The sequence below is a fragment of the Phragmites australis genome, chromosome 4 (genome assembly GCF_958298935.1).
Source record: "Phragmites australis chromosome 4, lpPhrAust1.1, whole genome shotgun sequence".
Classification (NCBI taxonomy): domain Eukaryota; kingdom Viridiplantae; phylum Streptophyta; class Magnoliopsida; order Poales; family Poaceae; genus Phragmites; species Phragmites australis.
In genome coordinates, this window is record NC_084924.1 from 34,257,262 (window position 1) to 34,272,265 (window position 15,004).

The 15,004-nt window shown below is 41.1% G+C and overlaps 2 protein-coding genes across 4 annotated transcripts; both read right to left on the reverse strand.

Moving 5' to 3' along the window:
* Positions 1-5,045: 5,045 nt before the first annotated feature.
* LOC133916197 (non-specific lipid transfer protein GPI-anchored 2-like) lies at positions 5,046-6,705 on the reverse strand. 2 transcript variants are annotated; one of them, XM_062359758.1, is made up of 3 exons: positions 6,623-6,705; positions 5,775-6,504; positions 5,046-5,290 (listed from the first exon to the last, which is right to left on the reverse strand). In XM_062359758.1, exons 2-3 carry the CDS (start codon positions 6,199-6,201, stop codon positions 5,157-5,159), a joined length of 561 nt encoding a protein of 186 aa, XP_062215742.1. In that variant the 5' UTR covers positions 6,202-6,504; positions 6,623-6,705; the 3' UTR covers positions 5,046-5,156. The 2 variants fall into 2 exon arrangements, with proteins under 2 accessions (XP_062215742.1, XP_062215743.1); XM_062359759.1 differs by having other exon boundaries at positions 5,150-5,337.
* Positions 6,706-7,549: 844 nt separating this feature from the next.
* Positions 7,550-13,740, reverse strand: LOC133916195 (mitochondrial import receptor subunit TOM40-1-like). 2 transcript variants are annotated; one of them, XM_062359756.1, is made up of 11 exons: positions 13,447-13,740; positions 11,021-11,102; positions 10,845-10,944; positions 10,660-10,755; positions 10,532-10,582; positions 10,312-10,377; positions 9,514-9,615; positions 8,731-8,799; positions 8,571-8,654; positions 8,251-8,346; positions 7,550-8,127 (listed from the first exon to the last, which is right to left on the reverse strand). In XM_062359756.1, exons 1-11 carry the CDS (start codon positions 13,640-13,642, stop codon positions 8,071-8,073), a joined length of 999 nt encoding a protein of 332 aa, XP_062215740.1. In that variant the 5' UTR covers positions 13,643-13,740; the 3' UTR covers positions 7,550-8,070. The 2 variants fall into 2 exon arrangements, with proteins under 2 accessions (XP_062215740.1, XP_062215741.1); XM_062359757.1 differs by lacking the exon at positions 13,447-13,740 and adding an exon at positions 13,271-13,415.
* Between the last annotated feature and the right edge of the window lie 1,264 nt (positions 13,741-15,004).

Here is a 15,004-nt window from a genome sequence, read left to right on the forward strand (position 1 = left end):
ATGATACTCCCACACTGACAGTAAAAGACCTTCCAATGAAGGATGCAGAAGCCTCTAATTTGTCTTCCTCCATTACCATAAAAGTTACCATGAAGAATGAAGCGGAAAAAAAGTCATTGAAAAAGAAGTGGCTAGATATTTCGTAGGCTCTATCTAGATTTAGAATGATAGCCATCCATTTAGTAGCCGAATTTGGAATGATTGAATGAATAAATTAAAGTCTAGAAGAGCAAGCTTAGTTGTAAACAATATTTTTTTATTTAATAGAATATGTGTGGCGCCTGTATGAAGAAAGTGTATATTATAGATAGTGAAACCACAAATAATATCTTAAGAGAAAAGGTGCATTTTCAGTCTATTAGAAATAGCTCTGAAAAAGTGATGATTGCAACTGGTAGTGATAAGCGCATAGAAGGTTCTTGAAGAGCCACATTCATACTACCGATGGGAACTACTTTGCACATTGAAGAAGTATTATTGTGCCCTAAATCTACAAGAAATCTCTTAAGTTTTGAAGATATTCACGCTAATGGTTTCTATGTAGAAACTGGTGAAGAAGATAATAGAGTGCAACTACTCATCAATAAGCATGATAGTGAAGTGGGAATACTAGAAAAACTTCTCTCTATAAACAATGGCTTGTATTATACTTGCATTAAAGCACATAAATTGTTCACTACCTTGAAGACTATATTTTTGTAGTGCAGAATTATTCTCCCTGTTGATGATAGATTTGGTCACCCTGGTCTTAGAATGACGAGGAACATAATTACTAACTCATAAGGTTATGAAATAAATATAAAGAATTTCCCGAATCATAAAGATTTTGTATGTCCTACATGTGCTACCAAAAAATGAATAATAAGACTATCTAACTTGAAGGTACAAGATGAAATCCCTACATTTCTGAACTGAATCCAAGGGATATTTATGGTCCTATTTAGCCGCTTTCTGGCCTGTTCTAGTGCTTTATAGTATTGATAGACGCATACTCGAAGTGGTCGTATGTATGTCTATTATCTACCCACACCCACGCTTTTGCAAAGTTGATCTCACAGATCATACAAATTAGAAATAATATTTCTGACCATCGAGTGAAATCCATTAGAATGAACAATGCTTGAGAATTTACTTCTAAAGTGTTTGATGGTCATTGCATTGGTATGAGAATTAAAGTTGAATATTCTGTACCGCACGTCAACACTCGAAATGGACTAGCCAAACCACTGATAAAAAATAAAATTTATTACTAGACCTTTGTTGCAGCACTATAATTTGTCTGCTACATGTTAGGAACATGCAGTCTTACATACGGCAGCTCTCATTAATTATAGACCATCCTCGTATAACATCCATTCAACTATGAAAATAGTGCAAGGGGTAATTCCAAAATTTCCATTTACGCAAATTTAGATGTATGGTTTATGTGCAAATATCGCCGCTACAGTGAACCGCTAAGAGACCTTTGTGGAAAGTTGGAATATATCGGTTATGAGATTGCATCTATAATCCAATATTTAGAACCAACAACTAGAAATTTGTATATGGCTCATTTTGCTGACTGTATTTTTGATGAAAGTAATTTTCTATCATTATGAGAGGAAATATACCCTTAGATGAAAAATATCATGAAATTATTTGTCAAGTAGAAGGAATTGCGGCACATGATCCTCGCACTAGTTAAGCAAATGATGAAATATAGAAATTAACAAACTATCTGGCGGATTATTTTTGTGATTTGAAGAGCGTGACTAAGTCGCATATGCCTGCATGCAATGCACCGAAGGGGGTGGATGTACCAAAAGAAGGTACCCCTTATCTTGTCCTAGGAGCTCCAAAAAATAATAAAAGGATAAGAAATTCAGTTCCTCAACTCCCAAATAGCAGGAGACATGTGGCGAAAGTGAGGAATGAGAGCTTACCACAGCCAATCATAAAAATGCCCCAAAGGAAGAAAGGGGGGGGGGGGCAGTTGAGACCTATCGATGGTATGGAACATAAGGAAATAGGCATACCAGATTTGAATCTTCACACACAGGAAGAAACCAACGAAATACGTGCGCTAAAATCGACACTGGTAAACTAAAGGACCTTGCTCTCATAGTACGAAATAATGAAGAGCAAGATGAAGAAGCACCTGAAAGTGCAGCTCATGATGAAATAGCAATAAACTATGTGAATTTAGGGGAATCCTAAAATAGAGCAACCATAATAGTTATAGATTATGACCCTGAGCTTGTATCGCTCACTGAATGTAGAATGAGATTAGATTGAGAAGATTAACAGAAGGCAATAACAGCTAAACTGTTGTCTCTAAACAAAAGAGAGGTTTTTGAGCTAGTATGTCACACACCTCCCTACATCAAACTATTAGGATACAAGTGAGTTTTTGTTTGTAAGAGGAATGAAATGAATGAAATTGTGAGATACAAAACACGACTAGTTACACAAGGTTTCACTCAACAACCAAGTATTGATTTTGAAGAAACCTATTCTTCAATGATGAGTGGCATTACCTTTAGATATTTAATCTCAATGACAGTCAACCTAGAGTTGAAAATGGAACTCATGGATGTTGTGACCACATATCTTTCTGGGAGCCTTGATTCGAACATTTATATGAAGGTACATGAAGAAATACTATTATCGAATCAGAATAGAAGAAATAGATATCTTTATAACATATAATTGAAGAAATCACTATATGAGTTGAAATAGTCAGGTCCCAGAATGGATTTTTGCATATGAAAATGATCTAAATATCATTACATAAGAAGAAATTGAGGAAGCAAACTCATACTTGAAGTCTAAATTTGAAATAAAAGATTTGGATAAAACCAAATTTTGTTTAAGCCTGTAGCTAAGCATGTGACAGATAGAATTTTCGTATATCAGTCAAACTACACTTAGAAGGTGTTAGAATGGTTTGGTTTTGAAAAATCATTTCTCTCTAAAACCCGTATGGGCGGAAGATCATTGTAAGCAGATCAAGATCCATATAGACCTATAGAAGAGGAGGAGGAAATGCTAGGACCGAAATTCTGATACTTAAATACAATAGGTGCGCTGATATATCTAGCTAATTGCAATAAGCCAGCTATAGCGTTTGCAGAAAACCTACTTGCATGATACAACACATAGCCTAGTAAAAGGCATTGAAAAGGTGTGAAAGATATTCTGCATCACTTGCAAGATAGCAAATATCTAGGTCTGTTCTATAGAAAGAAACAGAACCTAAGCCTGGTTAGATATATAGATATGGGGTATCTATCAGACCCATATACAACAATTTCACAGACTGGCTATGTTTTTCAATATAGTGAAACTACAATATCCTAGAAATCGTCAAAGCAAAGTCTTGTATATATTTTGATGAACCACTTAGAAATAATAGCTTATATGAAGTTGTATAGGAATACACATGGCTCAGAAAAATAATCAATCATATCCAGTAGTCATATGGTTTGAACACTACTAACATCCCTACTAGTATCTATGAAGATAATGTTGTATGTGTTGCACAAGTGCAATCAGATATGTGAAAAGTAACTTAACAAAGTATATTAATCCTAAGTTCTTTTATGCTCATGAATAGCATAAAATGAATGAAATGAAGGTAATGCATACCAAATCATATGAAAATCTTATAGGTTTATTCACTAAGTCTCTCCCTACATCTAATTTTAAAAGATATATTCATGGCATCGGAATGATGAGTCTTAGAGAGTTATATATTTTAGTGGAAGAATATTTCATATAATACCGATATGAAGAATTAAACCTTAGTTAAAAAGATTAAGTATCCAAAGTTAATCATGAAGATTATGTGAAATATTTGGATGGATTATAATCTTTTTTTTCTTTAAATGAGTTCCTATATTTCTCGTGATAAGGTTTTTAATGAGGCAATTTGTGTGACCATATTGTGAGTTATGTACTCTTTTTTCTAATTTTTTCTATTAGGTTTTGGGGAGTTTTAATGAGACATATATATTTCACGAGAAATGCTCAAAGTAGAGTGTTAACAAACCTAAAGTTTTACAACTGAATATGAACTCATCTCGATGTCTTAAAAGATTTTATTCTATTTCTTAAAAAAATTGGTATTATATATACGGGATATAACCTCTTATTATAAACATAGATAATAAAAAAAAGAAATTTTTTTTCTATATTGTATCTTCTTAACCATTATTTTCTTAAAAATCTCTAGACTGGTATAGGTTTCTGAACAAACAAATCGCATCATTTCTGTCGTACACTCGTTACTCGTATGACGGGAACAGCCAATTGATTTCTCCACTCGTTACTCGACTGCGTGCGGCTCGTGACGCTGGACCTAGACAGCTTCAAGCCCACACGGTACTGTACAAAGGGCTAGCTGGCGGCTCCACGAGAAGAACAAGGATCCAATGTAAAAGTCTCGGGCCCGCAGCGTCGCAACATAGCATGGGACCTAACTCGGCTCACACACATTCGGCCTTGTAGCAAGTGCCCAATCCTGGCTTTAGTTTGGACCCACTCTTGTACTCTGTTGGGCTTAACTTATGGAATCTTCATCCATGAACCCATCGATCCAGCGGACGGTCTCAACTCTCAACCATGCGCCATTCACCATTCTCTTCTCCCAGCTGGTAATCAATCATCCCATCGATAGAAGCGGACCGCCGAATGTAGCCAGCTCATTAGCCCCATCTCGACAACGATAACCCACCTGCCGGCGAGGCCGGCCGGGCCAGGCACGACCAAAAGCCAGGTCACACGACGGTATCTCCTGCTCCGTACGCTGCGCCCGGCACACATCACTCACTCTCTCTCTCTGTCTTTGGCATGGCACGCGACGCCACGACAACCAAATATGAACAGAATACTCGTGTGACCCAGCCACCAAAAGAGCAAGCAGTCACATGTAGCCGTGCGCTCACGCGACGAAACGAAATGGCACAGCCGGCGCGTCGCGCCGTGGCGCCTTTTAACGATCTCACGCGTCTCGCTCGGCCCGTCAGGCCGCTGCCCGAGGCCGTTGGTGGTATGGACGGGGGACGGATGCCGAATTGATTCACTCCGTGAGCGGTACAACCCGTGTGCACATTTACACTTGTACAAATGCAGCAGCTCTACGTACGGTGCTGCGAGCGGCGTACGACCTGGAAGAGTTACAGCAGCAGTGTGGATAGAATGAGGCAGTGTAGGAGGGCCACCAGACACAGATGCGTTGAGGTTTGTGGGCGCGTCGCCGGGCCGCCGTTCCCTGCCGCCGCTGCCGGTGTCGTCGTCGGTAGGTCGGACCCTGCCGTGCGATGAGATGTTGTCAGTGCCAGACATTTTTGTCAGGACCTGGGAGGATTGATCAAACAGTTTTATTCCTTCACAGGTTTCAACTACTGGAACATAACATTGCCAATGCCTAGTTGCCTACAGGTATCCAGGAACGCACAATGTGTGTTTTGTTACTCAGAATAGAGAATACTCCACCCGTACATGTAATAACTGTATAAATGTGCTGTGCACGCTAATAATTCTAGGGAGTGAAGCCATGTAATTTTGCTTACGAAGTCAAGCGATTTCGTAGGGATGGTTTAGCAAATGAAGTTTGGAAGAAGACATAATTTCGAGTTACCCAAGACAGAATCTAGGCTAAGTAAAAAAAAAACTACACAGCGTTGGAATGACGATTTCCTATCCAAACTACTTGTTTACTTAAATCCCACCAGGGACAGCCACATTGCAAAACGGTGCGTTTACTGCACGCGGAAGACCAGAGCACGCCGTACCTGATTCCGGGGCGGCTGCGCCGCCTGGCGGCTCGGCAACGGGCATGCCGAGCGCGGCGCAGAGCCTTGGCGGGGGCGCGTCGACGCGGCAGATGGTGGGCAGCGCGAGCGCGCGCACGGGATCGACCCGGACGCCGTGCGCGCCGTACCCGGCGATGAGCACGCACAGGCAGGCGGCCTCGTCGCCGCCCACGACGCCCGCGAGCGCCCCGCAGCAGCCCTTGTCCGGCCGCGTCAGCGCGCTGCGGCGTTCCACGTACGTCAGGCACGACGACAGGTTCAGCAGCGCGCCCGTGCAGTCCAACGCAGGCGCAGGGGCGCCCCAGGGCGCGGCGGATATCTGCGCCCGCGCAGCGGGCGGCAGCAGCGCGGCCTCGGCCACGAGGGCCAGGAGCACGAGCGCCGCGGTTGGCATCATCGGAGCCATGGCGTCGCCGTCGCCGTCGCCGTGGCTGTTGGTTCTTGGCGTTCTTGATGTCTGGAGCGTGTGGGTTGTGCTCTGTTTGACATGTATGGATGGGCGAGCTCACTGTTCAGTGTGAGCCTGTGTGTTTGCTCGTGTTCGTGAGTAGGTTACGTGAGTGGACTGATGGGGATGTGTAGTGGTAGTGGTAGCTTGTGGGCAAACGCTAGCTGGGGTGTCACGGTTGGGGGCCATGGCCTTGTTGCCTTACGGGTTGGGTAATACGCCCATGAAACCCCACAAATAAACTACTAAATCAGTAACGATCTGCAAAGAAAGAAAAACTCGCAAAATTAACGATGCATTCATAAATTTCGTTCGATTGAAACGTAAGTACAACTGAAGGGCTAGCCAGTGGAAGCTGGTGAAGGTGGTAGTGTGGTACCTGAGGTCCAGGCGTCCAACCCACAGCTCCGTTCATGGACTCAAGGGCTAAGGCACGGTAGTATCATGATCATAGGATCCCATCATATGACGATCCTCGATTTTTCCTAGCATCTTGGGTTTTTTTTATATATAGTTATGTACCGACCCACTGCTGTGTGATTAGCACAGCACGTAAATAAGAATGGTACTTGCATTTACTTCTGGGCATACAGTAAGGAAAAGGATAAGAAAAGGAGGGTATTCTGTTTGAAACAGGTTACCCTCCTAACCGACGATACACTGAATACCTCGTAGATCCATTGTTTAGCAACAGCTTCCACTATTTTGTCGCTGTTATCCGATTATAGCTTCTTGGACGGACACTAGAATTCTAAAATCTACTGCTATTGTTCCATTGTACGTTCCCCAGTTGTTTTTTATCCACCGTAACGGACCTAACGGGCTAAAACTAACTCGTAGTACCAATTTCGCATCATCTAACGTTAGGCCCTCCGTTTGTTTTTTCTTCTACAAATTCTGTAGCATGTATATATCACGCGACTCCAGTAACCATGTGATTGAAATGACGGATTTTCGTAGGAAGATTAATTTTACAGAACACATATTTTCTAGTAGCACATACAACCACAATTTTTATATTCATGGTTTCACAGAACTATAAACAAATCTCACCTGAGTACTCGCAAAGCGCCAATGGTAGTGAGACCGGCATCGCTTCGGTTGACAGCAGATGATGTAGATTGCCGTAATGGATCAGACATTTGAAATCAAAGAAGACGGGATTAAAGATGTGATCCACCAAATCAAAATTGAGGCAATGGCCTGTCATGTTGAGAGATACACTTCCACGGGTCATGAAACTAACCGCAATATGAGCAAAATATATCTGTCTTAACACAACGTAAAGACAAAATATACGCCTCAGGAACTGAAACAAAATTGCTTTGGTACTGAAAGACCGAAAACAAATACTGGTGCGATTAACACAACGTACTAAATCTCATGCTGACTAAGCATAGATGAACAGAAGCCCGTGAGAATAGCAAATATGGCAGATGGTCAGAACCTTTGAACCGTAAATCTTCTGTGGCTCGTTTAAGATGATCATACACAAAAGGCCTGTGGTGAGCTGGTGTCGACTTAGGAGTAAAAATCGCTACCAGCTGACAAAACTATTCAAACTGTTCAGCTTGTTCCATCTAAGATGAACAAAGAATCATGGCCCCCATGCTCATATTATCTCAAGCTGCTGAAAGTACACAACCACCAATACACAGAGAGAAACTCTGTAAAGTTGCAATGGATTGCTCCTATATTTTCCCACGGCACCGGGGCAAGAAACTGTTCACTCAAAACTGAGGCCTGAAGTGCTGTAACATCCATGCAAAGACAACTGCCCAAGTATCTCATGTGCACCCACAGAAAACAGCAATAGTTTCAGCAGAATTACTCTCCTACAGTCATTCCAAAACCAAACTTGTAGTTCTTCTTTGGATGATCAATCTGCACCACAAAATTGCAAGTTCATAAAATACTCCAATAAACCTCAGGGCATTTACTTCTTGTTAATGAAACAAGCGGAGTAGCATGAAGAAACAGATATGCTGGAACTGCCATGTCTCGTACCTCTGCAGAAAGAAGGAAGTTAACACCCATGTTCAATCTCTCCTCTAAGTATGCAGCAACAACACCATTTGAGTCAATTTTGCCTCTTAGACGGCACTGCAACAATTTAATAGCAGAAAAACTATGAGAAAGGAACTACCAGAGGGACGCAAGGATCTCATGTCTTTGTGTACTGTAGGGGTGAGAGTACATGTGTTCATACTGTTCATGCATATTCATTGGTACAAACAATTTGACGCAGAGATACAATACTTGGAGGAGCTCAATAGCTAATGCAATGCTACCTGACACAAACTGTCAAAGTGTTATAAGACACTGACCTGCCTAAGCAAGTAATCATAACCAAAGCTGGAAGTCACGTCTTTTGACATGTGGTTATACATGAAGTCAGATGCGAGGGAAACCTGCAAATAAGTGTATCCTTAGAATCAAGTTAGCATAGCATGTGAAAGTTTTCTGTTGTCACGATGGAAGCCCAACCTTCTCGGAAACTTTCTGGACATAACTCAAGGCAACTATTCCAGTGCTTGCGACCTGTAGAGTACCCACCTGCAATGGTCATAAGAGAAAATAGTGAGTATCTTGCATTCTTATTACAAATTCATTCTCTATGTATGACACAAGTGTATGTTGAAGGCTTTAGCCACATGATAAATTATGACATGAAGCTTTTATGCTGGCTCCCTAATGATGTTGAGTTTCATGCACCAACCAATTCACCCTCACCCAAAAGCTTAAGCTATTGGGGAAAGGTGGGCAATCTATTACTTCAGTTCTAAGCCTACAATGCTACAACATAAAGTCATAAACACAACATCAGCACCTACCTCTATGACTCTTTTGATCAAACCATTGGACCCTTGAATGATTATAGTATTTTTTTTTTTTTTACAAAATTGTATCAGGTGGGTCTTGGAACTCAGAATCTCTAGATCTGACACCATGTTGAGTTTCAACAGGAGTAAAGTAAAAGGGATCACTTGTTATGTCTTCTAGTTTTCAATGACACAATGATGATAGGGAAGTGTGACTTCCGTACTAAATGTGTGAACTAGAGAAAAGGCCTCTACTTGAATTGTTTCTAACAAAAGTCTCATAGATATTAAAAATCTTTGAAACGAAGCAAGAACAAAAGAAACAAGCAATGACGCAAAAAAGGCAATTGGGGGCAGAAAGAGCTAGACGGTTAAGGCTCAAGCCAGTTTGGACATAATACAAGTTAATAACATGCAAAAAAACAGGAGGCTGGCACCAACTCATTACCATTTTATCCGTGTTATAGCGAGAGGCAAAACCAATCCCTGACTTTCTCTGGTGGCCAAGCCAGAATATTTCAGTTCCCATTGACAGGTTTGGTGTAACACTCTGAAACACACTCAGAAAAAGTTAAAGTTTAGTTGTAAGAACAAGATTAAACAAGGACTAGTCGATATTGATAATCATACTAGCTAATTTAGAACAAATAAATTGCACAGCATTTCAATGAACAAGAACATTTAGTCAACTACTTTAATTTCAATACAAAGATAACAAATAAAAATGCAAAGTAGTTTAGTCTACTAAAGAGCTTGGCAATTAGCAAAGTACAGAACCTGAGTACAAAGTGTGAATACTGAATAAGCAGAGACCAGAGAAAAATATCGACCTGTACTAGGATAGCCATGTATCTGAAATAGTAAATGCACAAATCTTAATATGACCAAACTATTTCAAATTTGGCATTGAACCTGACTCCAAAATATAGTTTATATTCACAATTGTAAAGCAAGTGCAAGGTTCAAACAGGCCCAAAATGCGAAATAAATTGGTTCCTCAGCATATACACAACATCAGGATAGTAATATAATGACAAATACATAACCAAATAAAAAATTCTTAAGGAACAAGATATATAAGATGCCCAAATGTCAAACAGCATAAAGGTGAATATCAAGAAACGAGTCAAGGTTACTGAATTTTGTGACATTTAAACAACCAAAGAGTCTTTTCTTCGTTTTCATCTTCCTCTGATGATGACAGTGTGATGGAGTTGAAAGTAAACTATATTGCAAAGGTCTTTACCTGAATATAATTTGCACCATAAAATGCATTGTTTCCAATTTGAAATTGTGCTCGATAGTCAGTGCCCTATACAAACAGGTGAAGTGTTAATACAAGGAACTAAATTTAGGATGGAACCAGAAATAAATAATAACTTTCCACGTAAGCAAGTTATAAGTAATTAGTCATAAATGCTGGGAACACAATCATTGACTGAAGAAACATTGTCAGAAATACTGACCTTGTAATCAAGGTTAAACATTCCTTGGGAGTAATGCGCCTCATGGGTAAGCTAGGGAAGAACAATCATCAGTGTAATAAAGCAAAGATATGCAACAAAACAAAAGATGGACCAGTGAACCCATGTACCTGTGCATTTACTTTTAGCGTAAGATTGTCTGTCAAATCACATTTCACACGAGCATTCAGTCTTCCATCAGTCATCACCCTTCCAATGAGCATTAACTATAAACAATTTCATGTGCAGTAACAAAAACAAGTTAAGAAACACACCATTTTATGCCACCACAACATTGGATGTTATGAAAACAAACCTTTGGGTCTAAGAAATTGGCACCAAATTCATAATGTGCAGTTGGAACTTTTATAGTGTCAGGTGACTGAGATGGTACTTCTAAGGAGCCCATAAAAACACTGTTGAAGTTGTTAGAATATGTTCTTGACAAAAGTGAGAATAAGATATCTGCTAACACCTATGTTATGGTCGTACCTGTGGCTAAGTGAAAACTTTTGATTTAACCCTTTTGTGAAGTCAAACCTCAATCCTTCAAAAAGTTCAGGCTTCAGCGACACTGCAAAAGGAGCATGTCATTAGAGCTCAGGAAAGCAATACTAAATATATACAGTACTGTATGCACCAACAAAATAAAACAAGCAATGAGTTAATGGGGTTTATTAAGTTTGCTATTTCATACTTGGCCGAGAAAAAGGTATGAACTACACGAACCAGAGATCTCACAGTTAATCATTGGGGTAAATCAATGAGTGGTCACCACATATGTAAGTTTAATAGTATCCGATTCTCCTAATCTCGAGTTGTTCTAATGGTACTGCAGTTCCATGATCCATATTCATTTTTTTATTTATCGTAACATACAGTATTCCTCCAATCGTTCCAAGATCATACTCCCTCCGTTCATCTTTGTTTGTCATTTTAGATGTGTGCACGGGTATTAAGAAAAGTCACAATGTTTAGAAACTTTTTCACAAGCTAAAACAATAAATAAAACAGAATGGCGGCAGTAACATTTAACTTCCAGTTCTTTTCCCATCTCACATTCATACGTTTCTAATACGTTCATTTCTTGAATTGTTGCCACAATATTTGATGGAGACTACTTGAACTGAGATTTAAGAAAGCAAAGCTGAAGATTTGATTTGGGTTGGGAGTAGCAGAGATATAGCTTATGGGATTGAACTGTGTTTGAAGCTACCCATCAATAATTAAGCTACACTAGTAATGTCAAATATAGAAGGTCGGAATGCATGCAAGTTCAGCAACAGTACCGGGTTCCCAAGTTATCTACTGATCCACTGTCAAATAATACTTTTGGTGCTGCTCTTCGTTGTCTAGATTTGAATTTAAGAAGTACAGATAGATCTTTAGACACTCAGGATATGCACGAAAAATCATTAGTAAGAACTAAACAGCAAAGCAATCTAAATTCTGATATGGCAACAAAAAAGTGATCATGTTCCCCCTAAGGACATGTTTGGCAGAGCTCCAGCTCCAAGAAAGCAATTTAAATTCTGATATGGCAACAAAAAAATGATCATGTTCCCCCTAAGGGCATGTTTGGCAGAGCTCCAACTCCAAGAATTCTTGGAGCTGGGTATTCCTAGCTCTAGGTTGTGGAGCTGGAGCTGTGGGTACACTGAGTGTGTTTATGTGAGCCATTTTGTTTCCATTTTAGTCTAAAAATAGAGACTTAAACCACTTTATCTTAGCCACAAATTCAAGATCTAACATGGAGCTATCAATATACCCGAAAAGTTGTATCAAGCAGGTTTTCTTAATATCAGGATGTATTTGCATCACAGAACTTGGGCGGTAACATTGAATAACATGGCGACAGGTCGTGTGGATAAACAGGCAAGGCTCAGCTTAAAATTTAAATATAAGTTAATCCTCATAAGAGCTGTTTCTAAGGATGAGGTATAGCGTATAAGGAGAATTGCCATTTGTAATAAGATATAACTGTTATATGAATAGTTAGACAAATGCCAACTCCAAGAAATGACAAGTGTAGTAGAGTTTGTGGACGAACCACCAACGCGAACCAGTGTGTCAGTAGCACACAACTTCAATTGTCAGACTTAATGCATTGGAGCAAAATACACCATCTACAGCAGCAGGTAACGAACTACACCTTGAGCATTGTGTCCATAAGATCCATATGACAGAAAATACCAAACAATTGAACTTGGATGGTAACATTGAATAACATGGCAACAGGTCGTATGGATAAACAGGCAAGGCTCAGCTTAAAATTTTAAATATAAGTTAATCTTCATAAGAGCCTTTTTCTAAGGATAAGGTGTAGCGTATAAGGAGAATTGCCATCTGTAATAAGATATAACTGGTATATGAATAGTTAGACAAATGCCAACTCCAAGAAATGACAAGTGTAGTAGAGTTTGTGGACCAACCACCGACACAAACCAGTGTGCCAGTAGCGAACAACATCAATTGTCAGACTTAATGCATTGGAGCAAAATACGCCATCTACAGCAGCAGGTAACGCACTACACCTTGAGCATTGTGTCCATAAGATCCATACGACACAGAAAATACAAAACAATTCTTAAGACGTATTTCTACAGCAGCAGCTAACGCACTAAACTACACCTTGAGCATTTTGTGTACATCAATGCAGTGCAACAATGACAATCGACGAAGCACTGAAGCACTACACAAGTCAGATCCAACAGCAAACCGTCAGACATATAAAGCAGCTACCTAACAATCGATCCGCACCAAACCATTCAATCGCGGCGGAGCAACGGATTCTACCGCAGGTTCATCACCAACCACACCACGACACGCGCATAGCATGTACGAATCCCCCCTATAACGCAGCAATTCACACGCAATAGCGGTTAAGGAGTTAAAACTGAAGAGAAAAGGAGACGAACTCAGGGCCTCGCGCTGGATCTCCTCGAAGGGCACCGGGCAGGGGAGGTTGAGGTAGTCGACCTTCTCCTTCTTCACCTCCCCCTCCGGCCTCGGCGGGAGGATCCCGGCGAGTCCGACTCCATACGGCGACGCACCCTCTTGGGGCTGCGCCGGGGGAGGCGGCGGCGACGCTGCGGCGGAGGCGACGGATCCCATGCCGGCGGAACCCTAGGTTGGGGGTTTTGGGGTTGGGTACGGGGTTGGCTCGGCGCTCTGAACAAGAATTTTATGTTCCTGGCAACTCTGGGCCTGGTATCTGGACGGCGGTGGTTGCCTCCTGTTGGCCCTTGAGATTCGCGCAATACAGTTGGGAATGTGAAATACACATAGGAAAGTATATATACGGTGGGCCCGTACTAAATAAATAGATGAGGCTCCTCTCCCTCTTCTCATTCTGGCTGGCTCTCTTCTCCTCTCCGGTTGGGGTGTCATTTCTCGTTGGAGCAAGGGCTAGTACACCCTAGCGATAACGTGCATTGCCAGATTTAGGCTCACGACAACAGGGTATGCAGCGACAACGACGGGATGGGAGGACGCGAATATTTCCCGAGGTTGTCGAATGTCTCTTTGAGATCGTCAATCAATGCATCTTTGGTTCTAGATATGACTACAGCATCATCGACATAAGCTTTTATATTACGTTTGATTTGGGGTTGTATGCAATTTTGTATATACCGTTGATAGAATTTTTTAATCTAAAAGACATTTTTACATAACAAAATACACCAAAGGGGTAACAAAAACGGTTTTTTCCTCATCTTTGACTCTCACGCTAATTTGGTGATACCTGAGTAGGTATATAGTAGAAAACATAGCACTGCACAACCCGTAGTAGAGTCGATAATTTGATCGATACAAGGGATACGGAAAGGATCCTTAGGACAAGCTTCTTTTGTGTCATTGAAATCAACACACATTATCCATTTGTTATTGGTTTTCTTCACAAGGATGGGATTAGCAAGCCATGTAGGATGGCGAGCCTCCTGGATGAAGCTTACTTTTAGGAGTTTGTTGATCTCCTCTTGGATGGCTTGTTTATTGTCCTCCGTAAATTTTCGCTGCTTCTACACCACAGGTTTGGCACCGGATTTCACAGCTAGTTGATGCTTGATCACTTCCCTGGGGACCCCGGACATGTTGAATGGTTACCACACAAACATATCCTAGCTTGCCCGGAGGAAAGCGATGAGTTCGAGTTCCTATTTGGGATCAAGGTCGACCCCTATCTTGACCGTCTGGACTGGTTTAGACGGGTCGAGGGGCATTACCTTTGACGCCACCACCTGCATTCCTATCCTTAGCACCATCGTTGTTCTCACCTTTGGCGGCGGCGACGGATCTGGAGGCATTAGCGAGTTTACGAGCTTGGAATCATTGACCTTGGGGGCGGCGTGGTGCTTTTGGCGTTTAGACTCTACGCCTCTTGAGATAGTTGCCGCTTGACCAAAATGTTTGACTATATCTAGGCTCTGCTTGTCGCACTTGAATGCTGCATGTTGATCTCTCTTGATGGTTATG

What these genes read in the sequence shown, in the direction of transcription:
- LOC133916197 (XM_062359758.1), bottom strand. Translation starts at nt 6,201, where the DNA reads ATGGCTCCGATGATGCCAACCGCGGCGCTCGTGCTCCTGGCCCTCGTG. An exon ending in CGCAGCCGCCCCGGAATCAG is followed by an intron (nt 5,291 to 5,774) that starts GTACGGCGTGCT and finishes ATCGCACGGCAG; the next exon opens with GGTCCGACCTACCGACGACG.
- LOC133916195 (XM_062359756.1), bottom strand. Translation starts at nt 13,642, where the DNA reads ATGGGATCCGTCGCCTCCGCCGCAGCGTCGCCGCCGCCTCCCCCGGCG. An exon ending in AAGTTTTCACTTAGCCACAG is followed by an intron (nt 10,945 to 11,020) that starts GTACGACCATAA and finishes CAACTTCAACAG; the next exon opens with TGTTTTTATGGGCTCCTTAG. An exon ending in TGTTTAACCTTGATTACAAG is followed by an intron (nt 10,378 to 10,531) that starts GTCAGTATTTCT and finishes CTGTTTGTATAG; the next exon opens with GGCACTGACTATCGAGCACA.